The sequence below is a fragment of the Prionailurus bengalensis genome, chromosome E2 (genome assembly GCF_016509475.1).
Source record: "Prionailurus bengalensis isolate Pbe53 chromosome E2, Fcat_Pben_1.1_paternal_pri, whole genome shotgun sequence".
NCBI lineage: Eukaryota > Metazoa > Chordata > Mammalia > Carnivora > Felidae > Prionailurus > Prionailurus bengalensis.
This window is the reverse complement of record NC_057352.1, coordinates 34877534-34904240: the sequence shown is the minus strand read 5'-3', so window position 1 is coordinate 34904240 and position 26707 is coordinate 34877534. Positions and strand designations below refer to the sequence as shown.

Here is a 26707-nt window from a genome sequence, read left to right as displayed (position 1 = left end):
TCCGTGAAGTGTTGGTGATCTTTTCAGAAGGATTCATGGCAGGGGCTTTTCTGGCTGGCTCAGTCAGCGGACTATGCAACTCGATGTCAGGGTCATGAGTTCAAACCTCACAGGTGGCCTAGAGCCTACTTTAAAAAAAAAAAAAAAGAAAGAAAGAGGATTCACCACAGTCGCCCTCCAGATACAGGATATGATGAGAAGCCCTCCTGGCACCCATCCCCCATCTCGCAGGCAAACCACAACCACCTTACTCCCAAGGGCGGAGGAAGTCCCACAGCCACTGGGCGCACAAAAGAGCGCGCCTTACCGTAATTGCCTGCTCCTGTCCCAGGCTGGGCGTACCCCAGCACCTCGGAGAAAATCTCCCCCCGCCCCCACCGCGGGCCAAGTGCCGCACCACGCTTCTCAACATGCGTGAGGTTACTCTGGTGAATCCCTTTGTGGTACAAAGGGGAAACTGAGGCCCTGTGAAGGGCAGAGACTTGCTGCTCCACGGCCACTCGGTGGCAGAGCTGGCACTAGGAAGAATGCAGGTAACAAAAGTGAACATTTGATAAGCGCGCCCCACGTGCTGTCCCGGCACAGGCGGTGCCCACTTCGGCTGCAGGGCGCCTAGTGCGTCGTTGGCGCTCTGGAAGCCTGAGGCGGGAAAGCCGAACCTCGCGGGGGCCCCCAGACCCTGCCTTTCGTACCCCCCCCCACCCTCCGCCCCAAGCGGAGGTGGGGCCTCCGTCCGGGTCCCGCTCCCTCTCTAGCAGAGCCCGCCGCCCCGTGCCCCTCGCCTCCAAATCAGGCTGGTGCCCCCACCCCGGCAACTCGGTGGGCCCGGGTCACATTGGGGCTGCAGCTTGCCGGGGCCCACCGCCCCCGCCCCGCCGTCTCCTCTCCCTCCCCTCCCTCCGGGAGGGAGGAGGAGACTCGGCGGCCCTCCCTCGGCCCTCCCGGCGGAGGCCGCGGCAAGCCCCGTGCCCGCTCCGCCCAGCCGCGGCGGGTCGGACGTCCGGAGCCCGCGGGTCCCCGGCTGAGGTGAGCGGGGGCGGCAGCGCTGGGGGCAGCTAGCCACTGCGTCCCGGGAACTCCCTCCAGGCCGCGAACCTTCCGCGGGAGGGAAGGGGTTAAGTTGGGGGGCGTGCTGGAGGAGAGGGGCACAGCGTCCGCAGCAACCCCCAAACTCCGAGAACTTCCTAGCCCTCTCCCGGGGCTCCCCAACTTCCCGGGGTCCCAGGCCTCGGGTGTAGAGGGGTTGCCGGGAGTGGGGGGGAGGGCAGGGCCGCCTTCGGAATGCCGCGGGCCGGGACCGGACGGGAGGGGGGCGGCGGGCGGGGGCGGAATTTGGAACTCTCCCGGGGGACCCAACGTGGTCACCATGGCGAGTGCGGGATGGACGGGTTCAAGGGCCAATCGGAGCGCGGCGCCACCGCCCCAAGCCCGCGGCGGCCGCCAATGGGGGCCGCGCGGCGGGGTGGGCGGGACCGCGCCGCCTGGGGCCGGGAGCCCCCTCTGCCCTCCGCCAGCCGCTAGAGGGAGCGGGGCGTCTTTGCCGGACCGGGGCTGCTGGGGAAGGGGCGAGGAAGTGAGGGTCGACGCGACTTCTGGCCATGGGCGGGCAGAAAGCGCATTTCTGGAGGGAGTTGGGGCAGTTAGAGCGATGGCTCAGTGCGAGGAGAATGGAGTGGTCCTCAGTTACCCCACCGTTCTAATAGTGCCAATTGATGATAGCTGGCAAACCCACTCTCCGCCCTGGGCTCCTGTTTCTGTGTCTTAAGTGAGGGTTGTACAGACCTGTGTGGGGGTTGGGTTGGCTCTGGTCGGTTCAGGTGGCACAAGGTCTGCCCACTTTGTTGGACAGAGCTTTTAGGAATCTTGTTAGTGCCTCTCCCCATCGTACAGACAAGGAAACCGGCCCAGACAAGACAGAGAGTTGCAGATATCACACAGCCTACCAGTGACACAGCCCTGACTGGTGGGATGTCTGCTCTACAAAAGCGAATAGTTCAAGGAGTCGCCGAGAGGCCGGCCGGCCCCCGTGAAAGGCTCTAACTCTCTCCCATACCAGCTATGCTTGGCCACTTGGCCCGATGCCTGAGGACCCCCTCTTATAAGTGTTCCCAGGGGCATCATGCCCCTTAGGCAGACTTAGCCCAGGAGGGGAAGGATCCAATCCCAGCAGTCCAGCCCCCCCACACACACACATCCCGCCCCCACTTTGCTGCTGGTCCTCTGGGTGGACGTGGGCAAGTCGCTGCTCCTCTGGACCTAAGTTGGTCCATTGTAAAGAAAGGAGTTCTAATCAGTGATGTAGGACATCTTTGTGGCTCCTCGGTCTGAGATGGGGGTGCCTGGGATAGTCTGCTCCCCAGCGGCTCAGGTCTAAGTGGCAGGCCCTGCTTACCTCCCTCCTTCCCTCCCTCCTCTCCTGGCCATCCAGTGGCTGGAGCCCAGGCAGCAGGTCCGAGGGACAGGTGCCCGCAGTTTGTGGGCTGACCAGCCTTGGACCCTGCACTTATCCAATCAGGCTGTCCTCTGCGGTTTCCTGCTGGGCTCTGCTCCCTGCCCACAGCCAGGCCTGTGGCCATGGGCAGCTCCAGAGCGCCACCTGAAAGGTTCTGGAAGGACACAGTGGGGTTCTTAGCTTGAGGGAAGAGCTGGGCCGCTGCGTAACCCCCAGTCCCCTCAGCTGGCCCCCATCCAGCCTTCAGCATTGCTCCCTTCTCTAGCTGGATAGTGAGAGTCATCTAAACATGCTAAAGACAAAACACAAAGTTGTCCTCCTGTGGGCCACTTAAGCTTAAGTAAGAGGCCCAATCCCTAACCTGGCCATGAAATGACCTCTGACTTTGACCTTGGCCACAGACAGGCTCACACACCTGCCTGTCTTGGAGTCTGGCTACAGAATGACTCTTTATCCTTAGGACAGTTCAACTCTCCCTCTTTATATGGGGATCCCTAACTGTTGATCTTCTATCCATCAACCTAGAAAGTATGTATGTGTCATCTGCTGTATGCTGGGCCCTGTGCTGACAGCCAGAGAGATCAAGATTTCCTTATGACCATTGCCTAAGAACAGGGTGGTGTGCCAGTGCTTTGGAAACACTCACGTGCTCTATATGAGATCAGAGAAGGCTTTCCAGAGGAGGGGAAAGTAAAGGTGGGTCTTGAAGGATGTGTAGGAGTTTGCTGATGGAGAAAGAAGGAGGGAGAGAACTTCTAGACAGTAACACAAGCAGCAGGAACCACTGGTCACTTTCTGTGGACAGAGTAGATGAGGGCCTCGCCTGAGCCAAGTATTGGATCAAAAGATTCCAGTTTCTGTCCTAGAGTGAGCCCACAGCTTCCTGCAGCAGTGAGGACGGCTGTGGGGCTGGGGTTCGGGAGTTCTGAGTCCCACTAAGGGGGATGCGAGGTCACAGTTAAGCCTTCTGCTCTCCACCCGCCAGCCAACTTGAAGCAAATCCTGTATTCAAGGCCTGTCCTAGAAGCTGTGGGTGGCACAAGCGTCCCGTCTGGGCCCGGGAAGCCTGCGCTGCAAGAAGAGAAGGCAGCTGGCCAAATGTGGCTGCGATGGTTTGTAGGGCTGTGCTCTCTGGGGAGGAGGAGCTGGAGCTGAGGAGATCGAGGCATTTCCTGGAGGTGGCAGAACTGAGCTTGAGGGATGGGTGGGGGTTTCGGAGACTGAGGGGCAGCGTTCCGAGCGGCGGGGGGGGAACAGCCTGAGCAGAAACCCTGAGGATTAGAGCAGGAATAGACCCGTCTGGCTGGTGGGAGGCAGGAGAGGGGAGGGTGGGGTGAGGAAGGCTCTCTGGGGCCTGTGGTGGCTGGTCCCTCCCCGACCTGCTCTTTGGGGGGTAGTGACACCCTAGGGGAAGCAGGAGGCCACACACACACACATACAAACCACACACCCTATGGGAAGAAGGCACTGAGCCTGGTGGAGAAGGGGCAGGAAGGGCAGGGCGGCAGCAGTCTGTCTCTGTAACTGTGACCTGAGCCTCTGTGTTGCACGACTCTGGGTGAGTGTGGTGAGCGTCCGTTACTAGGGCTCTGTGTGTATGTCCCCGGGGCTGTGTTGTGTGAGTGGGATGGGAGTGAGGGTGAGGGGAGGTGTTGCTAGGCAGGGTCTGGCTGCCGCGGAATCTACGTGGGGTGCAGGGTTCCTGGTGTGCCGGGGGGTGGGCTTCTCCAGAAAGCCAACCTTGGGGCCCCCACCCCTTTCCACACGTATGTACACACGGCCCCCAGGGAACTCTGGGCTTGCAGGAGGGCTGTTCAGAGCCCCTCTTTCCCCGCTGCTCCCCTTCCTCCTCCCCCAGCCCCCAGGAGAGACTGAGCCAGGCTGCCGGGAAGGGCAACGGGAGCTCCGTCTGGAGCCCACCCCTGCCTTTAGTGTGGGCGCCTGGAAGCCATTAGGGGCCTGGGTGGCGCCTGCCCTGCCCCTGAGCGACAGGCTTGAGATTCCTGGAAAGAGCCCACCCCCGCCCCCTCACTGCTGAGCCCCATGCCAGGCCTGGAAGCTCCCAGAGGCCAAGAGGATATGGCAGTGGCCCCCTCCCTGCCACCCTCTCAGTTTAGGGGCTGCCAGAAGGGCCCAGCAGCCGGATCCTGGCGGACCTCCCCCCCACACCCCAGAACCAGCACAGGGCTGGCACTGGGATTTCCTGCCTCCTCCCCTCCCCCTCAGGCCCGCACATTGTTTCTCTTTTCCAAGAGCTTCTTCTGGTGGAGCTGGGCCAGGGAAAGGCAGAGAGGAGGAGTGTGTGTTTGTGTGCGTGTGCATCTGTCTTAGGGGTGAGTATCGGCACGTGTCCGTGTGTACCCATCGGTGTGTTTTCACGTGCGCGTCTTCGGGTGCCTCCGTGACTCTGTATCTACAGGGGAGCATCTCCGTGCATCCGTACCGTGGTGCGTGCATAGGGGTCCATCCCTGAGGATACGTGCCTTCCCGTGTCGCTCTGTGTCTGCGTTTAAGTGTGTGGGATTGCATGCGTGTCTGCAGATGTGTCCGGGTGTGCGAAGATGTCTGCGAATGCACGTGGTATCTAGGCCAGCCACCTCACTGCACACACAGAGAGCCTGTCGGAGGGCACGCAGCCTGCCAGGGAGGTGGTGGTGTATGGGGAACTGGAAGCTAGGTCCGTATGGCTGTGTCTGGGTGTGTGACTTTGTGTAGCTGTTATTGGCATCGAGACGTACACGTGTGTCTATGTGAAACTAGGGGTGGTGACGAGGCATCACCATGTACTCAAATGTCCCCAACCTGGACTATAAAAATGCAGATCCCCAGCCCCACACCTACTGACCATGAGGCTCTGGCAGGGCGTGGGGGAGGTAAGGCCCAGGAATAGCATTTTAAGCAAGTATCTAGGTGAATCTGAAAAATCCCTTGATCAGGAAGCACTGGTCTCCCTCACTCCCACGCCACCCGCATCCTACAGGTGGAGAAATGGAGGCCCAAAAAGGGGCAGTGGCTTACACGAGGTTGGTGACAGAGGTTAGAACCGATGCCTGGTGACGGTGGACAGACAATTAACAAACAGCCAACGGATGAGAGAAATACAGGAGGATCGCCGGGCAGCACTGACACGCGAGCGGTCACGAACGTAAACTGCTCCACCTGACGGTAAAACCCGCGTGTCTGGCTGCACAGGTGGAGGCAAGACAGGCAGAGCAGTGGAGGTGACCTAGGTTGGCACTGCCTGGGGAGAAAAGAACAGGAGAGGGGCTGGGGCGCTGAGGGAGTTTGCCAGGGCGAGAGCAGGGCCGTGGAACGTGAGCTGAGCGAGGGGAGCAGGGCTGGGGGGCGGGGGGGTGGGAGGCGGGTGGTGCGGACCTTGAACAAGTGGTGGGATTGAAGGATTTTTGTGATTGGGACTCCTAGAGGGAGCGAGCTCGGACTTGACGCTAGAGGGGGGTCACCGCTATTGCCAACAACAAAGCATGGCCAAAGGTTGGTGTTCTTTAAAAATGTTTGTTTATTTTAAGAGACAGAGCGCCCGAGCAGGGGAGGGGCAGAGAGAGAGCGGGAGAGAGAGACTCCCCAGCAGGCTCTGTGCTTGGGTCGGGGCTTGACCTCGTGAACCTCGAGATCACAACCTGAGCTGACGTCAAGAGTCAGATGCTCGGGGCGCCTGGGTGGCGCAGTCGGTTAAGCGTCCGACTTCAGCCAGGTCACGATCTCGCGGTCCGGGAGTTCGAGCCCCGCGTCAGGCTCTGGGCTGATGGCTCAGAGCCTGGAGCCTGTTTCCGATTCTGTGTCTCCCTCTCTCTCTGCCCCTCCCCCATTCATGCTCTGTCTCTTTCTGTCCCAAAAATAAATAAACGTTGAAAAAAAATTTAAAAAAAAAAAAAAAAAGAGTCAGATGCTCAACTGACTGAGCCACTCAGGTGCCCCCAGGTTTGCATTTTTAAAAACTCACTCGGGGGGCACCTGGGTGGCTCAGGCGGTTAAGTGTCCAACTTCAGCTTAGGTCATGATCTCACCGCCTGTGAGTTTAAGCCCTGTGTCAGGTTCTCTGCTGTCAGCGCAGAGCCTGCTTCGGATCCTCTGTCCCCTCCCCCTCCCCCAAAATAAATAAACTTTAAAAACAATTAAATTAAAACTCACTCTGGCTGCCACTGTTCAGAATGGATTTGAAGAGTGGCACGTGGGTGGCTCAGTCGGTTGAGTGTCCAACCGGCTCAGGTCATGATCTCACGGTCCATGAGTTTGAGCCCCGTGTTGGGCTCTGTGCTGACAGCTCGGGGCCTGGAGCCTGCTTCCGATTCTGTGTCTCCCTCTCTCTCTGCTTCTCCCACTCCTCCCACCCTGCTTCTCCCACAGACTCACACTCTGTCTCTTTCTCAAAAATAAAGAAACATTTAAAAAAAAGAAAAAAAAAAAGAATGGATTTGAAGAAGGCAAAGGTGGTTCCAGGGGGAAAGCAGAAAGGCAGTGGCTGGGCTCACCCAGGTGGGAAATGATGGTGGTGGCCTTGACAGGTTAGTGACAGAGTAGGAAGAAGGTGGATAGATCCTTGTGACATGTGGCAGACAGACCGACAGGAGTTGGAGGTGACGGGATGAGGGGCGTGGGGAGAAAGCAAGATTCCAGAATGTACCCCACAGCATGAAGGAGTGAGGAAGTGCTCTTCTCCCAGAGGGGGCATCCAGAAGGACGAGCTGGTTGTGGAGGGAATGGAGAAGGTGAGTTCCAGTTCAGCCAGGCTGAGTCTGAGTTATCTGAGGAACATCCTGGTAGAGGCGTGGGAGGTTCCGGTGGGGCACCTGGGCTAGAGAGAGAGATTCAGGGCTGGTGACGACATGGTGGGGTGGCTCAGGCCGGGTGGTGAGAGACAAGGAGCCCCAGGACTGGATGATGCCGCCACTCAACAGATGCACCCAGGTTGTCCCGGGAAGGCTGGCGGGAAGCAGTTGGAGGGTAGGAGGAAGACCTGGAGGGCACGGCGTCCTGGATGAGGGTGACGCAGGAAAGCAGGAGAGGCTGACGGTGCCCACACTAGAGAGGGTGCAGCGGCGAGGGCTGAGGCTTGCCCAGTAGGTAGGTAGGGCAGTGTGGCCGGAAACCAGCCTGGCCTGGCCTGATGAGAGAGGGCAAAGAGACTGAAAGGATGGACGGGCCTTGACAGGGAGGAGAGAGAAGAGGGGAAAGGGGGGGCGGGGATCGTGCCAGGAGAGACTCCAGCAGGGGTGAGGTCCCCTAGAGAGGGTATCATTGGCAGAGATGGGAGAAACCGGGGAGGGGAACTTTGACCCAAAGAGGGACAGCCCTTCCATCCTCTTAGGGCCAGAGAGAAGGGGGCCATGGGCCTTGGAACAGGACCTGGAGGGAGTGCCAATCTGATGGCTTCCCTTTTCACTGCAACTATGACATTAGATCACCTGCTGAGAGTGGGGGTTAGAGGTGGGAGGAGGATGAAGAGGGGACAGAGAGGGCTGGCCAGGCAGTGTTGGGAGCAGCTGGTGTTGAGGCACTTGGTTGTGGGGCTGAGTCCCGCCAGAAGTGCACTGGAAAGGAAGGGATGGCTATCGGGGCAGGGCCTTGGGTGAGGATTTGTGGGACACGCTCTGCTGAATGGGGAAGGAAGAGCATGATGTCCCAAGAGAGGCTGCTGCTGGCGGTTCAACACAAGGCCACAATGGAGGGAGAGGGGGACAGGCTGGGGACAGAGAGAGGGCATGCGTCTCACTTTTCTTTTATTTATTTTAAGAAAGAGGGGGTTGGGAGAGAGAGAGATAGGGAGAGAGAGAATCTCAAGCTGACTCCACACTATCAGTGTGGAGCCCAGCTGCAGGACTGGAACCCACAAACCCTGAGAGCATGACCTGAGATAAAATTAAGAGTTAGATGCTTAACCGACCAAGCCACCCAGGGGCCCACATCTCGCTTCTTTTAAAGTGATGGGGCCCACAAATAGCAGAGTCCAGCAGTGGGACCGATCCCTCCCCACGCCACACCCCCACACTGCATACGGGCTTATTTCCATCATACCGCCAGAACACGTGTTGCATTCACCAAACCCTCACCAGTGTTTGCATTTGGGCCCCCAGACACAGTATCTGCGATCAAATCCGAGGCTTTAACCCACCTTGAGTTGAGCCTCCCTTTCCCCTTAGGTAAATGGCAGTCATCTCCCTGGAGTCTATTGAGAGGAATAAATGAGACCCTAGGCATGGTACCCGGCCTGTAGTCAGCCCTCCACAAATGTCATTGCCATTGTCATCATATGCTGGGACTAAAACAGTGGCCGAGAGCCAGCCTCTGCCCTCAGCAAACTCACAGGATGGGGAGCAGACAGGGATACAGATCAATGGTAGGTGAGGTTGGTTAGACTAATGATGGAGACACAGATGGGGCTGGCCACCTGGCCTGAGGCGGTCCGGGAGGACTTCTAGGAGGAGATGATATCTCAGATAAATCTTACAGATGAGAGTTAGCCCAGCGCAGCAAGAGGCAGGGAGGGGACTCCTTCAGCAAGCATGCATGCTGCATTTGGGGTGGAGATGGGGAAGTAGTACCAGCCATTCACCTTGTGAGATTGGACTTGAAGGTCAGGGAGAGCAGATCAAGGTTTCAGATAAGCTGCCTCGGCTGCAGGGTGAAGGGACCATAGGGTGGTGTCTGGAGGCCAGTGCGGAAGCGGTTACAGGCCCTTGCTCACCACTGCAGCCTCACTGGGACTTTCCTGAAGCAGACCGTTTCCCCCCTCCTGCCTTTGCTCATGCGGTTCCCGCTGCCGGTTTTGCCCTTCCCATGTCTGAGCTTATGGGTATGGACAGGTGGTGGCCAAGACCTAATAACGGTTGTGTTCTCCCACAGGTCCAAGGAAGAAGCGCCCCCCCACCCAGTGGCCAGGAGAGCGGTGGGGAGCAGTGGCCATCATGCACAGTCGTATCGCCTCCGCCGGGCGTCCCCCGTGCCGCCCCTGAGTCCGGCCGGAGTTGGGACGCAGGGCCCGCCCGCGCGGCCGCACCATGAGCCACGGGCCCAGCCCCCGGCTGGCCGAGTCCCCGCAGCTGTCCAAGGGCAGCCTCCTGACCATCCTGGGCAGCCCCTCGCCGGAGCGCATGGGGCCGTCCGACTCGCTGCCGCCCACGCCGCCCAGCGGCACGCCCTCGCCGGGGCCGCCGCCCGCTCTGTCGCTGCCGCCCGCGCCCGCGCTGCTGGCCGACGGGGACTGGGAGAGCCGCGAGGAGCTGCGGCTGCGGGAGTTGGAGGAGGCGCGCGCGCGGGCGGCGCAGATGGAGAAGACGATGCGCTGGTGGTCCGACTGCACCGCCAACTGGCGCGAGAAGTGGAGCAAGGTGCGCGCCGAGCGCAACCGCGCGCGCGAGGAGGTGCGCCAGCTGCGCCAGCGCCTGGACGCGCTCACCAAGGAGCTGGCGGGCGCGCGGCGCGAGCGCCAGGAGGCGCAGGGCGAGTGCGAGGCTCGGGGCCGCGAGCTTGCGCGGCTGCGCGGCGCCCGGGGGAACGCTGACAGGACGCCGGACGGGCCGGAGCCCGAGCGGGAGCAGGAGCCGGTGCGCGACGTCGGGTCGGAAGTGCCCCAGGGCAGCCAGGTGCGCGGCGCGCGGGTGGGGCTGTGGGGCTGGGGACGAGGTGGGCTCCTGGGCAGGGCCTTGACACCGGGGTCCGGAAGGGAGCGCTGCGAGACTCCGAAAGGGGGATAAGGAAGGGCTTGGTCCACTGGGAGGTTTCACTCCCTTGGGTCGGCCTCTGCTCCCCAGGGCCTCAAGAGGCCATTCTTCGAGGGAGAGGGAGATCGCCAGGGTGGCGAGGCCTGGGACCTGGTGGTCCCTCCACTCCCACATCTGAGCAGTCAACAGAACCATGAAATCGATCCTTTGGGGCAGGAGTATGATCCAAACAGTTGCCTAGTAGGCGTCCATTAGCATCGCAGCTGAATTCATTCATTCTTTCAGCTTGAATGGGGGGCGGGTAGGGGTGAACATCTATAACACGTGTCATCAAAGCTGAGGGGATGGGGGATTGTCAGGGCAACAGGGGCACAGAGAAGGTCCCTGAACCAGGCTTTGGGAAGGGGGCTTCACAGCTTTCCTGGAAGAGGTCCCATTTCAGCTGAGACTAAACGGATGTGGAGGAATTAGCTGTGAAACGTGCAGGCAGACATCCTAGGCATGCAAAAGCCCAGAGGCTGAGAATAACAGGTCCCGTCATTCAGTGGGCACCTACACAGAGCACTAAACTCTGCGTGTGCCATATCTAGTTAATTCGCACAATCCCAAGAGGTGTTTGCTTTGTGGATGAGGACACTGAGGCATAGAGAGATTAAGTACCAATGTCTGCCAGCTGGTGACTGGGGCGTTGGGTAGTTGAACCAGGTGAACTCCAGGACCCACTGTAATAATCAGTCTGGCTGGAGCATTAATGGTGGGTGTGGAGGGCAGCATCCCCTGACCCAGCAGACCTTCTAGGAGCAGAGTCCAGACTCACATTCCTCTCAGCTCCATCCCCAGACAGGTCAGCTCTTCCAGCTCAGATTCTTGGCTGCCCCTTTCCCTCCCCTTCCATCCCTGCAGGCTGGAGTGGGCACTGCTGCCTCCTGGTGGCTGAAGCCCCGCCCCCCCCCCCCCCCCCCAGGCCTGCCTGGTGTTCGGAGGTGGCATTCATTGCTCTTCTTTGGGGCAGATAATGACAGCTCCTGTCAGCCAGCCTCAGGTGCTATTCCTGACCTGTCCTTGTTGTGGTTGCCAGTCACAGCCCTGGAGGTGGCAGTGCAGTGGCAGGAACCTTGGGATTACAGTCTGAGGTTTTTTCCTCCAGCCTAGCCAAGGGGCTGCTGGTGGTGATCAGGGTCTGGGTCTGAGACTCAGAAAAAGCCTCTTCCCTCCCTGTTTCCCTGTTTGTGAAACAGGACTTTGGACCAGGTGGTGTCCAAGGCCCCCACCCAGACAGTCTGAGATACATTAGGAGTAGAGTCTCTCTCCCCAGGTAGTTCCCAGGGCCACTGTCCCAGTCCAGATAGGGAAACGGAGCACCAGACCGGGAAGGAGTTGGCCTAGACTCATCTAGGAAGGTCACAAGGGAAGCCAGGCTGGAAAAGAGTCCATGGATGTCTCAGGTTCGTGGTCAGAGACAGGCCGTGGGTGTAGCAGGGGCAGGCTGAAGGGGCCAAGGGGTAGGGGGAGGCTGGAGGAGAGGAAGAGGGCTTGGCACTGAGTTAATAATCCCTCAGTGCTTCCTGTCTGGGAGCCGGTTCTGCTCACAGGGACTGCCTGCCTGTGCCTCTTTTACCATGTCACGTATCTCCTGGTGCCTTAGTGTTGGCACCTGAAGAATGGGATCTTCGAGCCGGAATTCCCTTTGAGAGAAGCTAGCTCTTATCCATTATAAGTGTCCCTGCTTCTGCTTCCATTCACACCAGTGTCCCACCATATACTTGCATACTTCCAATAGCAGGGAGCTCACCATCTCCTGCAAAATCTTCTCGGATACAGAGAACTTTGGTGGCTGACTCAATGCACAGTTCCAGGAAGTGAAGGGGGAGGCCCAGAAGAGGGGGTGTCTCTCCTTCTCCAGGGATGGAGAGGCAGGCTACGGAAGAGGAAATTGGGGCCCAGAAGGGCTGTGTGATTCGCCCAAGGTTACCTACAAGCTGATCCCAGACCCCGGGCCTGGGAAAGGCCAGGAGGTTGGCCAAGAGCGGGGCTCAGCTGCCACTGGTCCATCCTCCGCCTTGGTCCCCACAGGAACTGGAGCTAGTGGAGAGCCTGCTGAAGAGCAGACCAGAGGAGCCCGAGGGCTGCTGGGAGGCACGCAGCGTGGGGGCCGGGGGCCCACGGGGCAGCTCAGGCCGCCAGGAGCGCAACCGGCTGCCCTGGGAAGACACAGCCACCATCGAAGAGGGTGCATCCAAGTTGACCGCCCTGCGGCTGCGGCTAGATGAATCCCAGAAGGTGCTACTCAAGGAGCGAGAGTGAGTCCTGGGAGGGAAGCAGGGCCCCGGGGGGTGGACCCGGCCACACCAGGGCACCCTCAGAATCACAGAATGAAAGTCAGTGTTGTGGAATGTGAGGCTCGTTGCAGGTGAATGGCACTACTTAGGGCTGAGTCTTGGAACTTTAGAGCGGCGTGCTCTACCGGAGGACCCAGTGCAAGGTTTGGTTTATTGACTTATTTTAATAATTCATTAGTTAAATAATATGTATCGTGCATTTACTCTGGCAAACCCGTGCTCGGCAGTGAGGATACCGCTCTAAATACGACCAAACCTCCCCACCCCTGGCCTCACGGAGCTTTTCTCCTGGCAGGGAGAGGGTGCCATGGACAGTCAGGGAGGTTGAGGGGTTGCCGATGGGAATTCAGGTTTGGACTGGTTGAGTCTGAGATGACAGGGAGACAGCTGGGGACATGAGGAGTCTGGAGTTCGTGAGGTGGATCTGGGCTGGAGGTAAGAACTCAAGAGTCAGCAGTGAGTAGGTGATACTGGTAAAGCCACGAGCCGGGTGAAGGGAGGTCAGAGACGGAGCCCTGGAGCCAACCTAGTTTAGAGATCAGAGGAAGAGCCAAGCAGGAGACGAGACAGGAGAAGGGAGTCCTGGAAGGGACAGGGAAGCCAGGAGCACCTGTTTCACAGAGGAGGCAGTGAACAGTTGAATTGATCAAGTAAGGAGAGGACTAAGCTCTGACCCGTGGATTTAGAACAGGGAGGTTCCCGGTGACCTTGATCAGGGCACAGGCCTGATTGCAAAGAATATTTTGTAACACCCCCTTTTCTGTCCAGAAATTAAATGCATAGATAGTGTGAAGACAGAGGTCAGTGCGGGGCTTCTATAATCACAGAACCCCAATGGTGGCCCACAAACTCCCAGAAGCGAGGGCACAGATTCCCTCTCGTGGGCCTCAGACAGAACCAGTCCTCCTGACACCTTGACCTTGGACTTCTAGCCTCCAGAACTGTGAGACCGTAAATTTCTGTTTAAGCAAAACAGACAAAACTCAACCTGTTTCATTAACTGAAATTTAAAGCAGAAATGAGGGGAGCCTGTCATAAAATATATGTATCGTGACATGGAAATGCTCAGGCCCAGCTCCCCTAGAAGAAATAGTGAAATGCAGTCGACCCTTGAACAATGTGGGGGTTAGGGGCACTGACCACCCCCCGTGCAGTTGAAAATCTGACTCCCCAGAATTGGACTCCCCAAAAACTTAACTAATAGCCTACTGTTGACCAGAAGCCTTACTGATAATGTGAATAGTTGATTAACACATATTTTGTATGTTATTCGTATCATATGCTGTATTCTTATACTAAAGTAAGCTGGAGAAAAGAAAACATTAAGAATATGAAAGGAAGGGGTGCCTGGCTGGCTCAGTTGGTTAAGCCTCTGACTCTTGATTTCGGCTCCTGCCATGATTTCACGGTTCATGAGTTCAAGCCCCACGTCAGCCTCTGGGCTGCCAGTGCGGGGCCTGCTTGGGATTCTCTTTCTCCCTCTGTCTCTGCCCCTCCCCTGCTTGGGCACATGCGCACGCTCTCTCTCTCTCTCTCTCTCGCTCTCTCTCTCTCTCAAAATAAACATTTTAAAAAAAGAAAAGGAAAATATACTTACAGTATTGTACTATATTTATTGAAAAGTGTGCATGTAAGTCGATCCGTGCGGTTGAAATCTATGGTGTTCAGGGTCAAATGTAGTCAGCATCTGGTAACTTTATAAAGAATGATAGCGATGATAACCATACCAGCAAATACTCCGAGCCAGCCACTGTCCTGCAGCCTTATGTGTGTTCACTCAGGTAAAGTCACCTCCCAGGGTGGCTACAAAAACGGCAGGTGCAGGTGTGTGGGGTTAATAACTCAAATACACAAGTGCTGTCTCTTTGGTGACCAGATTTCCTGAGAGATGAACAGCCTTTGGTAGAGTTCTGAACAAAGCAGAGCGCGACGTTCCCTCAATTTACACAGCGATTCTGTTCCTGGGGAACACCACGTTATACCAAAGATACTTTCTGTTTATATGGGAATCAGCCTGAGGTTCAAGGCTCGGATCCTTTTCACACCCAGGGATGTCCAATAGGACATGCACGCATTACAGGGATGCGGGACAGTTCCTGGGTGCACAAGATGTCCTGGGCGTTGACTGCAGGACGTAGGCACGCCTTGTCCCTGCCCACTAAATGACCCGATCATGCGTGATTATCAGACATACCTCCTAGAAGGTGGCATTGTCTCCTCTGAGAAGCGCATGTTAGACGTATGACATGTCAGGCTTCCTGAGAGTGGCGGGGGGGTGGGGGGCAGTCGTGAGGCACAGCATGCTGAAGAGTGATGATAAGCACAGCTCTTCGTTGAGCACCTACTGTCCGCCAGGGCCAGGCCTTGTGCTCTTTACTCACAGCATCTCATGCATGCGTAGAGCAGAGTGCAGAGTGGGGATCACAGGGGACCCACCCAGGGATGATGACAAGAAGTGCCCCCTCCATCTAAGACCCACTGGACAGTATTTTCCAGCTTTTCCAACTCCAGAACCCTGTGTGCAAACCAAGCCTTACGGGGAACCCCAGTACATAAAACAGGAACAGATGTCATATTTGGCAGTTGAGCCTGAGACACCTGCCCAGGATGGCCGCTGCCCTGGAGTCTCGGTCACCTCCCCACGTCGTAAGCCGGGCACCCGTGGTTGTGCGTGGGGTTGGGGGTACCCCTCCAAAAGGAGTGCAAAAGCAGGGTGCCTGCCACAGTGTGGGGTGCCAGGGCCTTGAATGCCAAGGCAAGGACTTTGGACACGGACTACTCCTCCGGTGCAGACCACCGGTGAGGGCTTTCAGCAGAGGGCCTCAGTGAGCTCACCCCCATGTCTGCCTCTCCTCCTCCTCCTCTCTCCAGGGATAAACTGGCACTGAGCAGGAACATTGAGAAGCTGGAAGGGGAGCTCAGCCAGTGGAAGATCAAGTATGAGGAGCTGAACAAGACCAAGCAGGAGATGCTCAAGCAAGTAAGTCCTGGAGCTGACGGTCTTCCTAGGAGACGCAGCACCGCGCTGCTGAATTTCAGCAGTGGGAGCAGGAGACAGGGAGTTCAGTCATTTCCTCGCCAAGCACTGGCTGTGTGCCATACGCTGTTCTGGGTGCCGGGGCAGGCGATGTCCCTGCCTTCAGAAGCTCACCTTGTGGAGGCCACGGGGTGGGGCCCGGGGGATACCAACAGTAACCGGGCAGATACATTCATAAGCTCTGAAGCACTCAGAATGAGAGAGATGGGGTGGTGGGTCACGACTGTCCTCTCTAGGGGTGCCTGGGTGGCCCAGTCGGTTAAGCGTCCAACTCCGGCTCAGGTTATGATCTCACAGCTTATGAGTTCAAGCCCCGCATCGGGCTCTGTGGTGACAGTGCAGAGCTTGGAGACTGCCTCAGATTCTGGGTCTCCTTCTCTCTCTCTGCCCCTCCCCTGCTCACACTCTGTCTGTCTGTCTCTCTCTCTCAAAAATAAACATTTAAAGAAAAAAAGAAAAAGAAAAAAAGAATAGCCTCTCTTGGAGTACCTAGGTGGTTCAGTCAGTTAAGTGTCCAACTCTTGATTTCGGCTCAGGTCACGATCTCACAGTTTGTGAGGTCGAGCCCCGGGTCGGACTCCGCGCTGTCAGCATAAAGCCTGCTTGAGATTCTCTATGTCTCTCTTTTTGCCCCTCCCTGCTCTCTCTCTCTCAAAATAAAGAAATAAAGTATAAAAAAAAATAAAGTTCACAAAATCTTAAAGAAAGGAAGGAAGAAAAGGAAGGAAGGAAGGCAGGCAGGCAGGCCTGCCTCTCTAGGAAGGTGATGTTTGAGGCAAGACCTAAAGGAATTAGAAGCCATCCTTGAGACCATATGGGAGCAGAGTTCCTGGCAGAAGGCACAGCAAATGGAAAGGTCCTGCGGCCAGAATAAGCCTAGTGTGTGCAGGAAACAGGCCAGTGTGGCTGGAGGGTAGTGAGAGAGGAGGTTACAGGGGAGCCAAACCTCACTGGGCTTTGTAGACTGTGCTGAAGGGGAGGCGTCTGGATGTAGCATTCATTGGGCACCTAGTGTGTGCTCTCACTGATGCCTCGGGGCGGTCGAGGAGGCTGGACCCTGATGTCCCCATTTTAGAAATGACGAAACTGAGACTCCAGCTGGCAGAGAGGGGATTCCACCACGGTAGCAGGGGGATTCGGGGTAGGCAGAGATCCCCCTGGGGGGCCGCTACTGCCTCCTGTGCAGGCCCCTATAGCCACCAGGGGGCGCAGCCACCCAGAGAAAGCCTGTGGATCAGCTGCATTTCCAGAAGGTACAAAGATCCAGACCTCAGAGCCTGAAACTGCCCTGGAGGCGACTAAGGCTGGTCCCCTGGTAGAATCTCTTGGGAAATATCCTAAAACCCTCACTCTCCTGAAGCAGCATCTTTGGGGGATGGGTCCAGGAATCTGCCTTTTTAATCTTTTCAAATTATGAACTGGAATCATTTGCAGAAAAGTGAATAAAACATGAATGTGCAGTTTAGCAGATAATTATAAAGATTCTCTTTTGTAACTGGCTTCTTGCCCTCACTATTATGTATTTGAGGCTCATCCGTGTCATTGCACAGAGTGGTAGTTTGTTGGTTTTCCTGCTGTGCAACAGGGAATGTGCAACTCTGCCAGAATCACCCCAGACGATCCTGACGTGGCCAGCCCCGCACCCATACGCAGACCCTGTTCGGGTCTATTGTGTGCATTCAGCCAGCACAGGGCTACCCAGGGCCGAGACCATCGGGGATACAAAGGTGGGCAGACAGGCAAGCTCTCTGTCCTCCCGAGCTCACATTCCAGTGGGGAGTGGGACAGAGAGTAAAGGAGGCACCCCTTGTAGTTAGGGAGGAGGAGAGGGGCCTCCTTGAGGAGGGGGCATTTGGGCCAAAGCCTGAGAATGAGTAAAGTCAGTCCTGTAAAATACTTTGGAAAGAGTGCACCAGGTAGAGAGAGCCGTATGTGCAAAGGCCCAGCGGTAGACAGGAGCCTGGTGTGTTTGAGGACTAGAGCCTAGAGCACAGTGAACTAAGGGGAGAGAGGTGGGAGATGAGGCTGAGGAGAGATGGACGAGGGTCCAACCACGCAGGGCTTCATGAGACCATAGAAAGGAGGTGGGTCCTTATCCTAAGCAACCCAAAGATGGAGGTATGATTGGATTTGTCTTTTTAAAGAGCTCCTTCTAGGCTACTCTTGTGGAAAGTGGGGTGACAGGGGCCACAAGTAGACACTGGGAGGCTAGCGGGTAATGAGGTCGGAAGCGTGAGATGCCAGAAATGGCACAAGTGGTGGGATTCAGGCTCTGTTCTGGATACTCTGTGGCCCACGTGGGCCCCACCTCAGACTCTTTGCAGAGCGTTCCTGCACCAGAGCCCATCCCCCAGAGCTGGTTCCAGATGCACCCAGGTGGTTCTCACATAACCAGGCTGTGCTGTATCCTGCAGCTCAGCATCCTGAAGGAGGCCCACCAGGACGAGCTGGGTCGCATGTCCGAAGACCTGGAGGACGAGCTGGGTGCGCGGTCCAGCATGGACAGGAAGATGGCCGAGCTGAGGGGTGAGGTGAGGCCGCGGCTGGGAGCCGGGAGAGCTTGGGACTGGGGGGAGCCAGGGGCATTGTCTCCATCAGCCGACCGCTCAGAAGAGGGCAAGAAGCAGGCCTGTGCGCTGAGGGGGGGACCAGCCACACCCCGGGCTCCAGCCTGCAGGGGGTGACGGGCCTCTCTCCCACACAGAGACCAGAAGCTCCCTCACATCCTGCACACCGTGAAATCAGCCCAGGTTAATTATAGCTGCTGCAGCCGGATCTGCTTCCTGGAGCCAAAATTGGCTACAGGAGGAGATGGGGAGGGGGAGCATCCAGCCCAGACCCTGCTGTCCCTTGTCCCCCGGAACCCTGACCCCGTCCTGCCCTGTTGCAGATGGAGCGGCTGCAGGCGGAGAACGCAGCCGAGTGGGGTCGCCGTGAGAGGCTGGAGACCGAGAAGCTGGGCCTGGAACGGGAAAACAAGAAGCTGCGGGCGCAGGTCGGGGACCTGGAGGAGGCGCTGGCCCGGCGGCGGAGGCAGACAGCCAGCGCGCTGGACTGTGACCTGCGGGCCAGCCAGGCTGCGCTTTTCGAGAAGAACAAGGTGGGGTAGCGGGTGGTACGGCCGGGGCTGGGGCACCCCTGGGGCCCCGTGCAGCCAGGGCAGAGCGCCTGCTGGGTGTCCAGCTCCAGCCCACTGGGGGCCGGGGACCCCTGAAGTAACGACTAAGGACAGGGGTGGCAGTCGCCCTAGAAGCTGCTCCTCCTGGGTGCCCACCGGGGGCGAGGCTTACCGAGCACTTTACTGGGAGCCCGGCCCCGCGCCAGTGCTCTTTGTTCGTTGTGTCGCTTAAGCCTCTTAATCCTCCAGATGTCCATCGGGCACCCGCTGGGTGCAGCCTTGTTGTGGGCGCTGGAGGCACGGCGGCGAACAGGCCGGTGCCCTCTGACGCCGAGTCCTCCCCCATCTCCCCTGCCCCGCAGGAGCTGGCAGACCTGAAGCACGTGCACGGCAAGCTGAAGAAACAGTTCCAGGAGAAGGTGGCAGAGCTGGCACACGCCAACCGGCGGGTGGAACAGCACGAGGCAGAGGTGAAGAAGCTGCGGCTGCGGGTGGAGGAGCTCAAGAAGGAGCTGGCCCAGGCCGAGGACGAGGTGAGCACCCGCGGGAGCCCGGAGGGCGGCCTCAGACCTCAGCCGGGGTAGGAGTGGGGCGGCAGGGCCCTCCTGTGTCACTCTGCGCCGGGCCCCCGGTGCCCGGCATGAGCCTGACTCTCGAGAGGTGCCCAGGGTAGAGCGGGATGTGGGCGTCCAACGGATGATAAATAGATGCGTGTGTAGCAGCGTGGGAAGAAAAACGGGCGAAGAGATGAGTAGTCGAATAGATTAATGGATGGATGAGTGGGTGGATGTGTAGGAGGCACAGGTACCACATAGATGTGTAAATGGAAAGACGAGAGAGTAACTCCGTGGATGGATGAACAGAAGTATGAGAGAACAGATGGACAGGTGGATGGGGAAGGGAGGGGGAGGAGGGAAGAGGGAGGGATGGAGAGGATGTAACGATAGATGTATGAAAGGTGAGTGGATGGGTGGGTAGATGGGTAGGTGTTGGGATAGATGGATGGGTGGATGGGTAGGTGAGTGGATGGGCGGATAAATGACAGATGAGTGTACAGATGTGTGGAAAGACAAATGACAGTGCAAAGATGGCCAGATAACTGATTGGATCGGTGGGTAGAAGGATGAATGGACAGAGAGAAAGAAGGACAGAAGGATGGAAAGATGGGATAATAGGTGGGTCTGGGAGAGTGGAAGCAGATAGACGGGGCGGATGGGTGGCCGGGGAGAATAAGCAGTGGTGAGTGGGCAGGTAGGGAGGTATCTCCATGGACAGATGCTATTCCACGGCTGAATGGTCAGATAAACAGACCCACAGGGAGAGACGGGCAGGTGGGTTGATAGCTGCATCAGTAGCTTGGGGTGTTGGAAGACGTGTAGACTTGGAAGGCAGGGGCGCAGCAGATACGGAGAGGAGCAAAGGGATGCTTCCTTGGAGGAGGTGGGCCTTGGTTTTGGCCTCGATGGACAGACGGGGATTGCTCTTGGGGAAGGCAGAGGAATGGCAGGAGTGGCTGGCCCAAGGTGACCCTCACGCTCTTTCCCTGCTCACCCACCAGCTGGACGAGGCCCACAACCAGGCACGGAAGCTGCAGCGGTCGCTGGACGAGCAGACGGAGCAGAGCGAGAACCTACAAGTGCAGCTGGAACATCTGCAGTCCAGGTGAGCCCGGCGTGCAGCAGGAGGGCCAGCGGGGAGAGGATTCCCAGCTGGGGCACAGAAACAGGGCAGAGAGACTTCCTCCCGGTCAGGGTTGGAGCCCCAAACTCCTGCTAGAGGGGAAGGCAGTGAAGGAAGAGATCCAAGACCCCTGGGGCCAGAATCCTGTCCCCTCCAGGCAGGAAGGGCCAGGGCCAGGAAACCAGGGAAGGGGAGTGCAGGAAGTGAGACCAGCTGGGAGCCCTGGAATCATCTCCTGTGAACTGCTGGCAGGCAGGTGGGCGGGTGGTGAGAGGGAAGGAAGGGCGGCCAAAGAGGTCGGGTCCTAGGTGGGGCAGCGGGCAGGGCCAAAGGGTCTGGAGAGTCATGGCCAGGAAGAACAAGCAGCCCCCAAGGTCCCCGGGCTGGGGTGACCACAGGCCAGCTGGGAGCTGAGGAATCGGAAGGCAGGGAAGCATGGAGGAGCCCCGGCCCTGATGGTAGACCCAACCCATCAGCTCTGGACAGGACGCGACCGCGTTAGTGAAGGATGACCTCGGGGTCTCTGGGGCACCCAGCTAGTACTCTTCATCCCTTCCCTGACCGCCCCATCCCTGGACTCTGTGCACTCTCCCCGGGGCCATAAGGTAACAGAGAGCCGAGCCTAAGCCCCTGCCTACTTCGTAGGTGCCCCGCCAGCCAAGGGCATCATGACCACTACACTGACCAACTTCCTGTGCCAGGCCCTAGCCAGGCCCTTCGTGGCATCCTATTATTTCACAGAACAGAGAGATACGTGCTCTGCAGCCAGGCTGCCCGGGTGGTGGGAATCTGCACTTAGTAGCTATGTCAGTGGTCAACGTGGTCTTGCTTGGGTCACTTGCTTAAACTCTCTGTGTCAGTTTCCTCCTCTGTAAAATGGGGATGATACAGTTCTTACCTCGTGGTTATTGTGAGTTAAATGGGCTTATAAAAGTACCTGGCACATAGTAAGTGCTGCTACTGCTGTTATTGCCTCTGCCCCCGGGGAGCCCCTGGGGGCTGTTGGGGGGTACTTATATTTGGGACCCATGTTGTGCCGCAAGAATCATGCTCCTATGAGAGAAGGGAAGTAGAAGATATTTTGTTCTAGGGAGCTGGCAGACGAGGAAACTCAGGCCTAAGAAGGTACGTGTCTTCACGGCCACACAGTGGACCAGTGTTCTGGCCAAACTGCCCCCTGGCCACCTGTGCCCTGATTCACTGAGCACGTGCCATGTGCTGCCGTGTGTGGAGTTTTCGTGGCTGGGAATTCAGGCTATGAAGCCAGACCTGAAGCCATGTGGCGTGGCCAACCTGGCCTCAGTTTCCCCGTCTGCCTGGGACGAGACCCATAAAGTGTTGTGCAGGGGCCCAGGCACCAGTCCAGGCATGGCCGGCACTGGCCACTCTACCCCCACAGCACACACCCCTCAGAGGCCGCCTAGCCCCGGGCTTTCCCGCAGTGTTGGCCACATTCTTTGGGAGCCATAAACTCCCCAAATGGACAGGCGGGCTCTACCCAGCCTCTCAAGTGCTTCCAACGGGGAGGGCAGGGCTGCCCAGGACCGCTGCCTCGTTTTATTTTCCAACTTTTTGTGCTTTAATGTTCCGGGGACAGCTCACTAAATCATGGCCCAGTAATGGAGGCCCCCGCCGGGGCCCCTCCCTGCCGTGTTAATAATTCATGCCTTCCAGTAAGATGCAGCCAAGGCGGCCACTTGCTGGGGGATGGTCATTTCCTCCACCAGCCCTTGTAAATTTGGCTTTAGGAATTTGAATGTGGGGAAGAGCGAGGGCGGAGCACTTTCTCACTGTCCCTGGGGGGGGTACGGGACTCAGACCCCCAGCCCCAAACAAACTCTCTGCCTGTGATCTTTGGAGCCTGACGTGGGTTCAAATCCCAGCAGTATGACCCTAAGCGGCTACTTTACCTCTCTAGCCCCAGCCCACCGTGGAGCCCAGCCTCACTCACTACTGTCCGGGGGACTAGGCAGATTACTTGGCTGCTCTGTGCCTCAGTTTCCTTGTCTGCCAAACGGGGGTGAAGTAGCATCTCCCTCACCTCCGTGGTTTCTGGGAGGATGATGGGTGATGAGGTGATGGATGAAAAAGGCCCAGCCTGGGGCCTGGCAGCAGGGAAGTGCTAGGGAAGGCTTGGCCGCTTGCAGCTGACAGACTCCCCTGACCGTCCTGTCACCCGGCCCCACAGGCTCCGAAGGCAGCAGCAGAACGCCCCCCTCTTCGGGAAGATCCGAAGCGCTCGCTTCGGCACTGAGGAAGCCGGGGACGGAGCCAGCGACCTGGATGAGGATGAGGACCTGCAGATCCAGGTGGCCTAGAGCTCCCAGGGCCGGACAGGACTGGCCCGTGGCCACAGGCCCCTGGGTGCCTAGGCGGACTGGCCGCTCGGACTGGTGCAGCCACCCGTGTTCCCCGCCACGGCTGACTTCCTCCTCTCCCAGGGTGGGGGTCGACCGTCCCACCCTAGCAACACCTCTTGGAAGGGAAGCCATCGCCTGTGTTTTATACATGTATATTTTATGTATGTGCGTGGGGTCCTTGGACCCATCTGATGTTATAAAAACAGGACCGCTCCCGGGCCCGGTCTCCACACCCCCATCCACCCAGGACCTTCATGCAGGGGCGAGGGGGATGGCGAGGGGGGCTGTTGGGGCCTCGACCCAGGCTGCCTCTCTGAAGCTTGGGGGTCAGGTGGAGCTGTTTATAGTACAATGTGATAAACTCAGCCTTTTGTAATAAACCGAGTTTGGGTTCTCAGGGCAGAGTCCTGAGAGTGTGGCAGATGTGGGCAGCTGGTGTAGGGGACAGCACCAGCCTGCACCTGACACCTAGCCCGAGCTCAGGAATGTCAAGCTACGTAACGAATGACTGAATACGCAAAAGAATGAATGAATGAACATCTGAGCTGCTAAATGGTCGGGAATCCGGCTCCCATGAGGGGGAGGAAGAGGTACAGTGTGTGTCTAATCTGAGAAGAAGAGACTTCCATTCTGCTCCGGATGGATTCAGATCTCTGCCTCTGCCCCTTCCTGGCTATGCAGCCATGGGGAAGTACCTGACCTCTCTGAGCCTCGGTTTCTCCATCTGTAAATTAGACATCTCATACAGCTATCGTGAGAATAAGATGAGTTCATCTGGAGCTCAGTAAAGGTTAGTCCTTATTGAAATACGTGAAGGTATGCGCCAGAGAGGAGGGATTTGCCCGCTGGGTTCTGCCGCATGGGATGAAGTTCAGGTGACCAGAGGTAGGTGTAAACACAATAAATAATAAATCCTTGTATCTTTACCCCAGCCCTGCTCTAGGTAATGAAATTGCAGGTAGTTTCCATGTTATTTTTGATACTTAATGTCTAAACCCTCTATAACCAGCAGATTTACGTTAAATCTGGTAGAAACTTACTCAAAACACACTAGCATACATTTTTGAATCTGCAAGTCTAGGTGGCATTGAGACACCTGCCCTTGGATGAATTCTCAGCAGCAGGCCTGCTTTCTGCAGAAAGAGGCTCCGTCAACATTGTGTTTTAGCAGGCAGAAGGGGTGAGTTCCCTGTGCTCAGGGGGTATGCAAGGAGCAGTTGTGGCTCTGAGCAGGGGCCTGGCACCAAAGAGTTGTTCGCTTCAATTGGGAAAGAGACTCTGTGGCTGTGGTGGGGAGCTGCACCCCGTGCTTTCTCTCTTGTGGCCCAGTCTGAGGGGGCCCCCAAGGCCCCAGTGCTGGGCCCTAAGGGGTGTCAGGAGCCCAGCTGGTGATCAGTGACCTAGCAGTGCTGGTGAGGTGGGATTTGCTATCATGGCTGAGAGGCCTCAGGTTCCCTCCTGGGCTCCAAGGGCAAAGGAAGGAGTGGGTGAGACCCAGCCATGGGGAGCCCCCCTCCCTCCACCATGGGTCTTTCCCCACAGGCCAGAGCCAGCGGAAAAAGCGCTGTGGGGAGAAGGGAAGAAGACCCATTTCCTGTTGGGGCCTTTCTGTTTTCTCTCCCAAACAGGAAGTCAGTCCCAGAAGGGGCTGAAATGCTGCCTGCCCTTTGACCCCCAGGAGCCAGGCTGTCACTGACAGCAGCCCTGAGAGCCGCCTCCCCAGGCCCTGGGCAGACCTGCCGGTAAGGCCGGCTTCCCCAGACTCCCTGGCACCCCTGGAGAGAGTGTTGAGCAGGGACCCCATTCCAGCCCCTCTGCGGGCAGGGCCGCTCCCGAGAACGGCAGTGAGGAGAGGGTCTGGCCTCCCCCATCAGCCTCCAAGGGAAGATCAAAGTCTCGGGAGGGGCAGACGCGGAACTGGAAGATTCTCCAGGCCTGGAATGTGCTGCCTCCCTGCTCGCAGTCTGTTCGTCCTGTGTTCGCGGTAGTGGCGGCAGCAGCTTTGGCTCACGTGATACTTTGAAAACTGTATTAAAGCATTGCTAATATGAGCAATGGGAAGCTTCTCAGAAAAATGCGGGTTTCCTTCTCATGAGGAATCGGCACATTGGACCACGTCGGGTTCACGCTCACACGTGACTGCAGCCGCTGGGCAGAGGGGCAGGTGCTGCCTGGCACAGGCACCTGGGCGGGCCATAGTCCCCACCGCTCCCTGCAGCCTTACTCTGCGTGCACCTCATTCACATCACTGCCCGGCCCCCGGAGGCACCTGAGGGTTTTTCCTCTGGTCCGGTCCAGTCTCTCCTTGAACAGGTGAGGGAACTGACCAAGAAGGGGAGACACTGGCCCAGGGTCAGGGTGAGGTATAGTCAGTCCAGGGACACATGTCAGCCATGAGCTCGGAACTCTTACCGGCTCCTCAACACAGGGGTGACTTCCGAGAACGGGTAACCGTGTTGAGCCACGCCGTGCACTTCACACCCGCTGAGGCAGGCGCTACCATCATCTTCCCACTTTTCACCGAGGATGCAGAGCCTCAGAGGGGGCAAGTAACTATCCCAAGGCCACACAGCTGGTTGGTGGTGATGTTGCCATTCCAGGTCCGATGGATCCGAGGCCAGAGTCCGAGCTCTTGAGGACGGCTCCCTACCCCACCTCTCCAAGGCAAGGCCCCACGTGGTGCAGCCCCTGCCCTCCCCTGCAGCCCTGCCCCACTCCACTTCTCCAGAGACCCTGCAGCTCCAGCCAAGTAGCACGCCCTACTGCCACCAGCCTTGCCCCTCCCCCATCAAAGCCCCACCAGTCCTTCCAAGCTCAGCCTACTTTGTTCATTCTTAGAGTCTTAAGGGGTTGTGTACTCGTCTGCTTCTCCTGCCTGCCCCACCAGATGCTCCTGGAGGCCAGAGAATCCTGCCAGCAGCCGTCACGGTAGCCTGGACTGAGTGGGCATCTTTGAAAGAGGGAAGGGAGGAAGGAAGGAAGGACAGATGGATGGAAGGTATGGTAGAAGGCTGGAGCTGGAACAGGAAAGAGGGAGGGAGGGAGAAGGATGGATGGTTGGATGATATGATAGAAGTCTGAAGCTAGAACAGGAAGGAAGGAAGGAAGGAAGGAAGGAAGGAAGGAAGGAAGGAAGGAAGGAAGGAAAGGGGAGGGAAGGGAGGGAGGGAGATGGATGGCTTGGTAGAAGGCTGAAGCCAGAACCACCCCCCAAATCCAGCCCCACTGCAGTACCTGCAGGACTGGTCCTGGATGGGACTCTGTGCTGGTCAGATAAGAAGTCTCCCAGGGCAGAGGGCCGAGTAGGAAAGCAGCAGCAGCCCAGGGGTGGTGGTGCCAGGCCTCTCCTCACAGGCCTGGGGTGCCCAGACAGGCTAGAGAACCGGCTGGGCCAGACTGCCCCACCCAGCCCCTCCTCCCCCTGCAGGGATAGGCTGGGGGCTCTGGAGTCAGTCCTCTGAAGGCTCGGCCTCCTGACGTCATTTTGCCAACCCGACTCTACTGGGCAGCCCCAGGGTCGCCTGCATTGAGATCCGTACCCCGGGAGTGACCGTCCCCGCTGCACCCCAGCCCTCCAGATAAACATGGTATTGGGCCCCAGCTCTTTCCAATTGGCTGTCTGCTGGCTTCTGTCCCTCTGGGCTTTCATTTCCCGATCTGAAAATGAGGACAATAGCACCTGGGTTGTCCAAACCCACGTCCAACAATACGACTTTACTGTTAGTATTGTTTTCCTGGCTTTCCCTATGCTCTGCATTCCCTCCCAAGAATCCAGTGCCCTGTCTGCCTGGGGCCTGCCAGCCACCCTGGGCACCCCTCTGGGGCAGCGGGAGGGACCTCGGACGCAGAGGCAGCACCCATCAACCAGCTGCATCTCTCGGCACCCCCCCCCCCCCACCACCCAGCTCCTCCGCCTACTAATTGCAGGGTTGCAAGATGCCAGCTGCCTCCCAGGCCCCAGGCGGGCTCCTCCCAATGGAGCGGGGCTCCCCGGAAAGCCTCCCAGTTCTCCTCCAACCCCACAGACCCAGCTGCATTGGGG

General features: G+C 58.0%; 1 protein-coding gene across 2 annotated transcripts; it reads left to right on the top strand.

The window, feature by feature from the left end:
- The first annotated feature begins 742 nt into the window (after positions 1 to 742).
- On the top strand, positions 743 to 24730 carry CCDC102A (coiled-coil domain containing 102A). Of its 2 annotated transcripts, XM_043599291.1 has the most exons (10): positions 743 to 1026; positions 5433 to 5617; positions 9314 to 10053; positions 12205 to 12431; positions 15342 to 15450; positions 17922 to 18038; positions 18398 to 18607; positions 18988 to 19158; positions 20184 to 20287; positions 22494 to 24730. In XM_043599291.1, the coding sequence occupies exons 3-10, from the start codon at positions 9469 to 9471 to the stop codon at positions 22621 to 22623; spliced, it is 1653 nt and encodes a 550-aa protein (XP_043455226.1). In that variant the 5' UTR covers positions 743 to 1026; positions 5433 to 5617; positions 9314 to 9468; the 3' UTR covers positions 22624 to 24730. The 2 variants fall into 2 exon arrangements, with proteins under 2 accessions (XP_043455226.1, XP_043455225.1); XM_043599290.1 differs by lacking the exon at positions 5433 to 5617 and having other exon boundaries at positions 911 to 1026.
- Positions 24731 to 26707: the final 1977 nt, after the last annotated feature.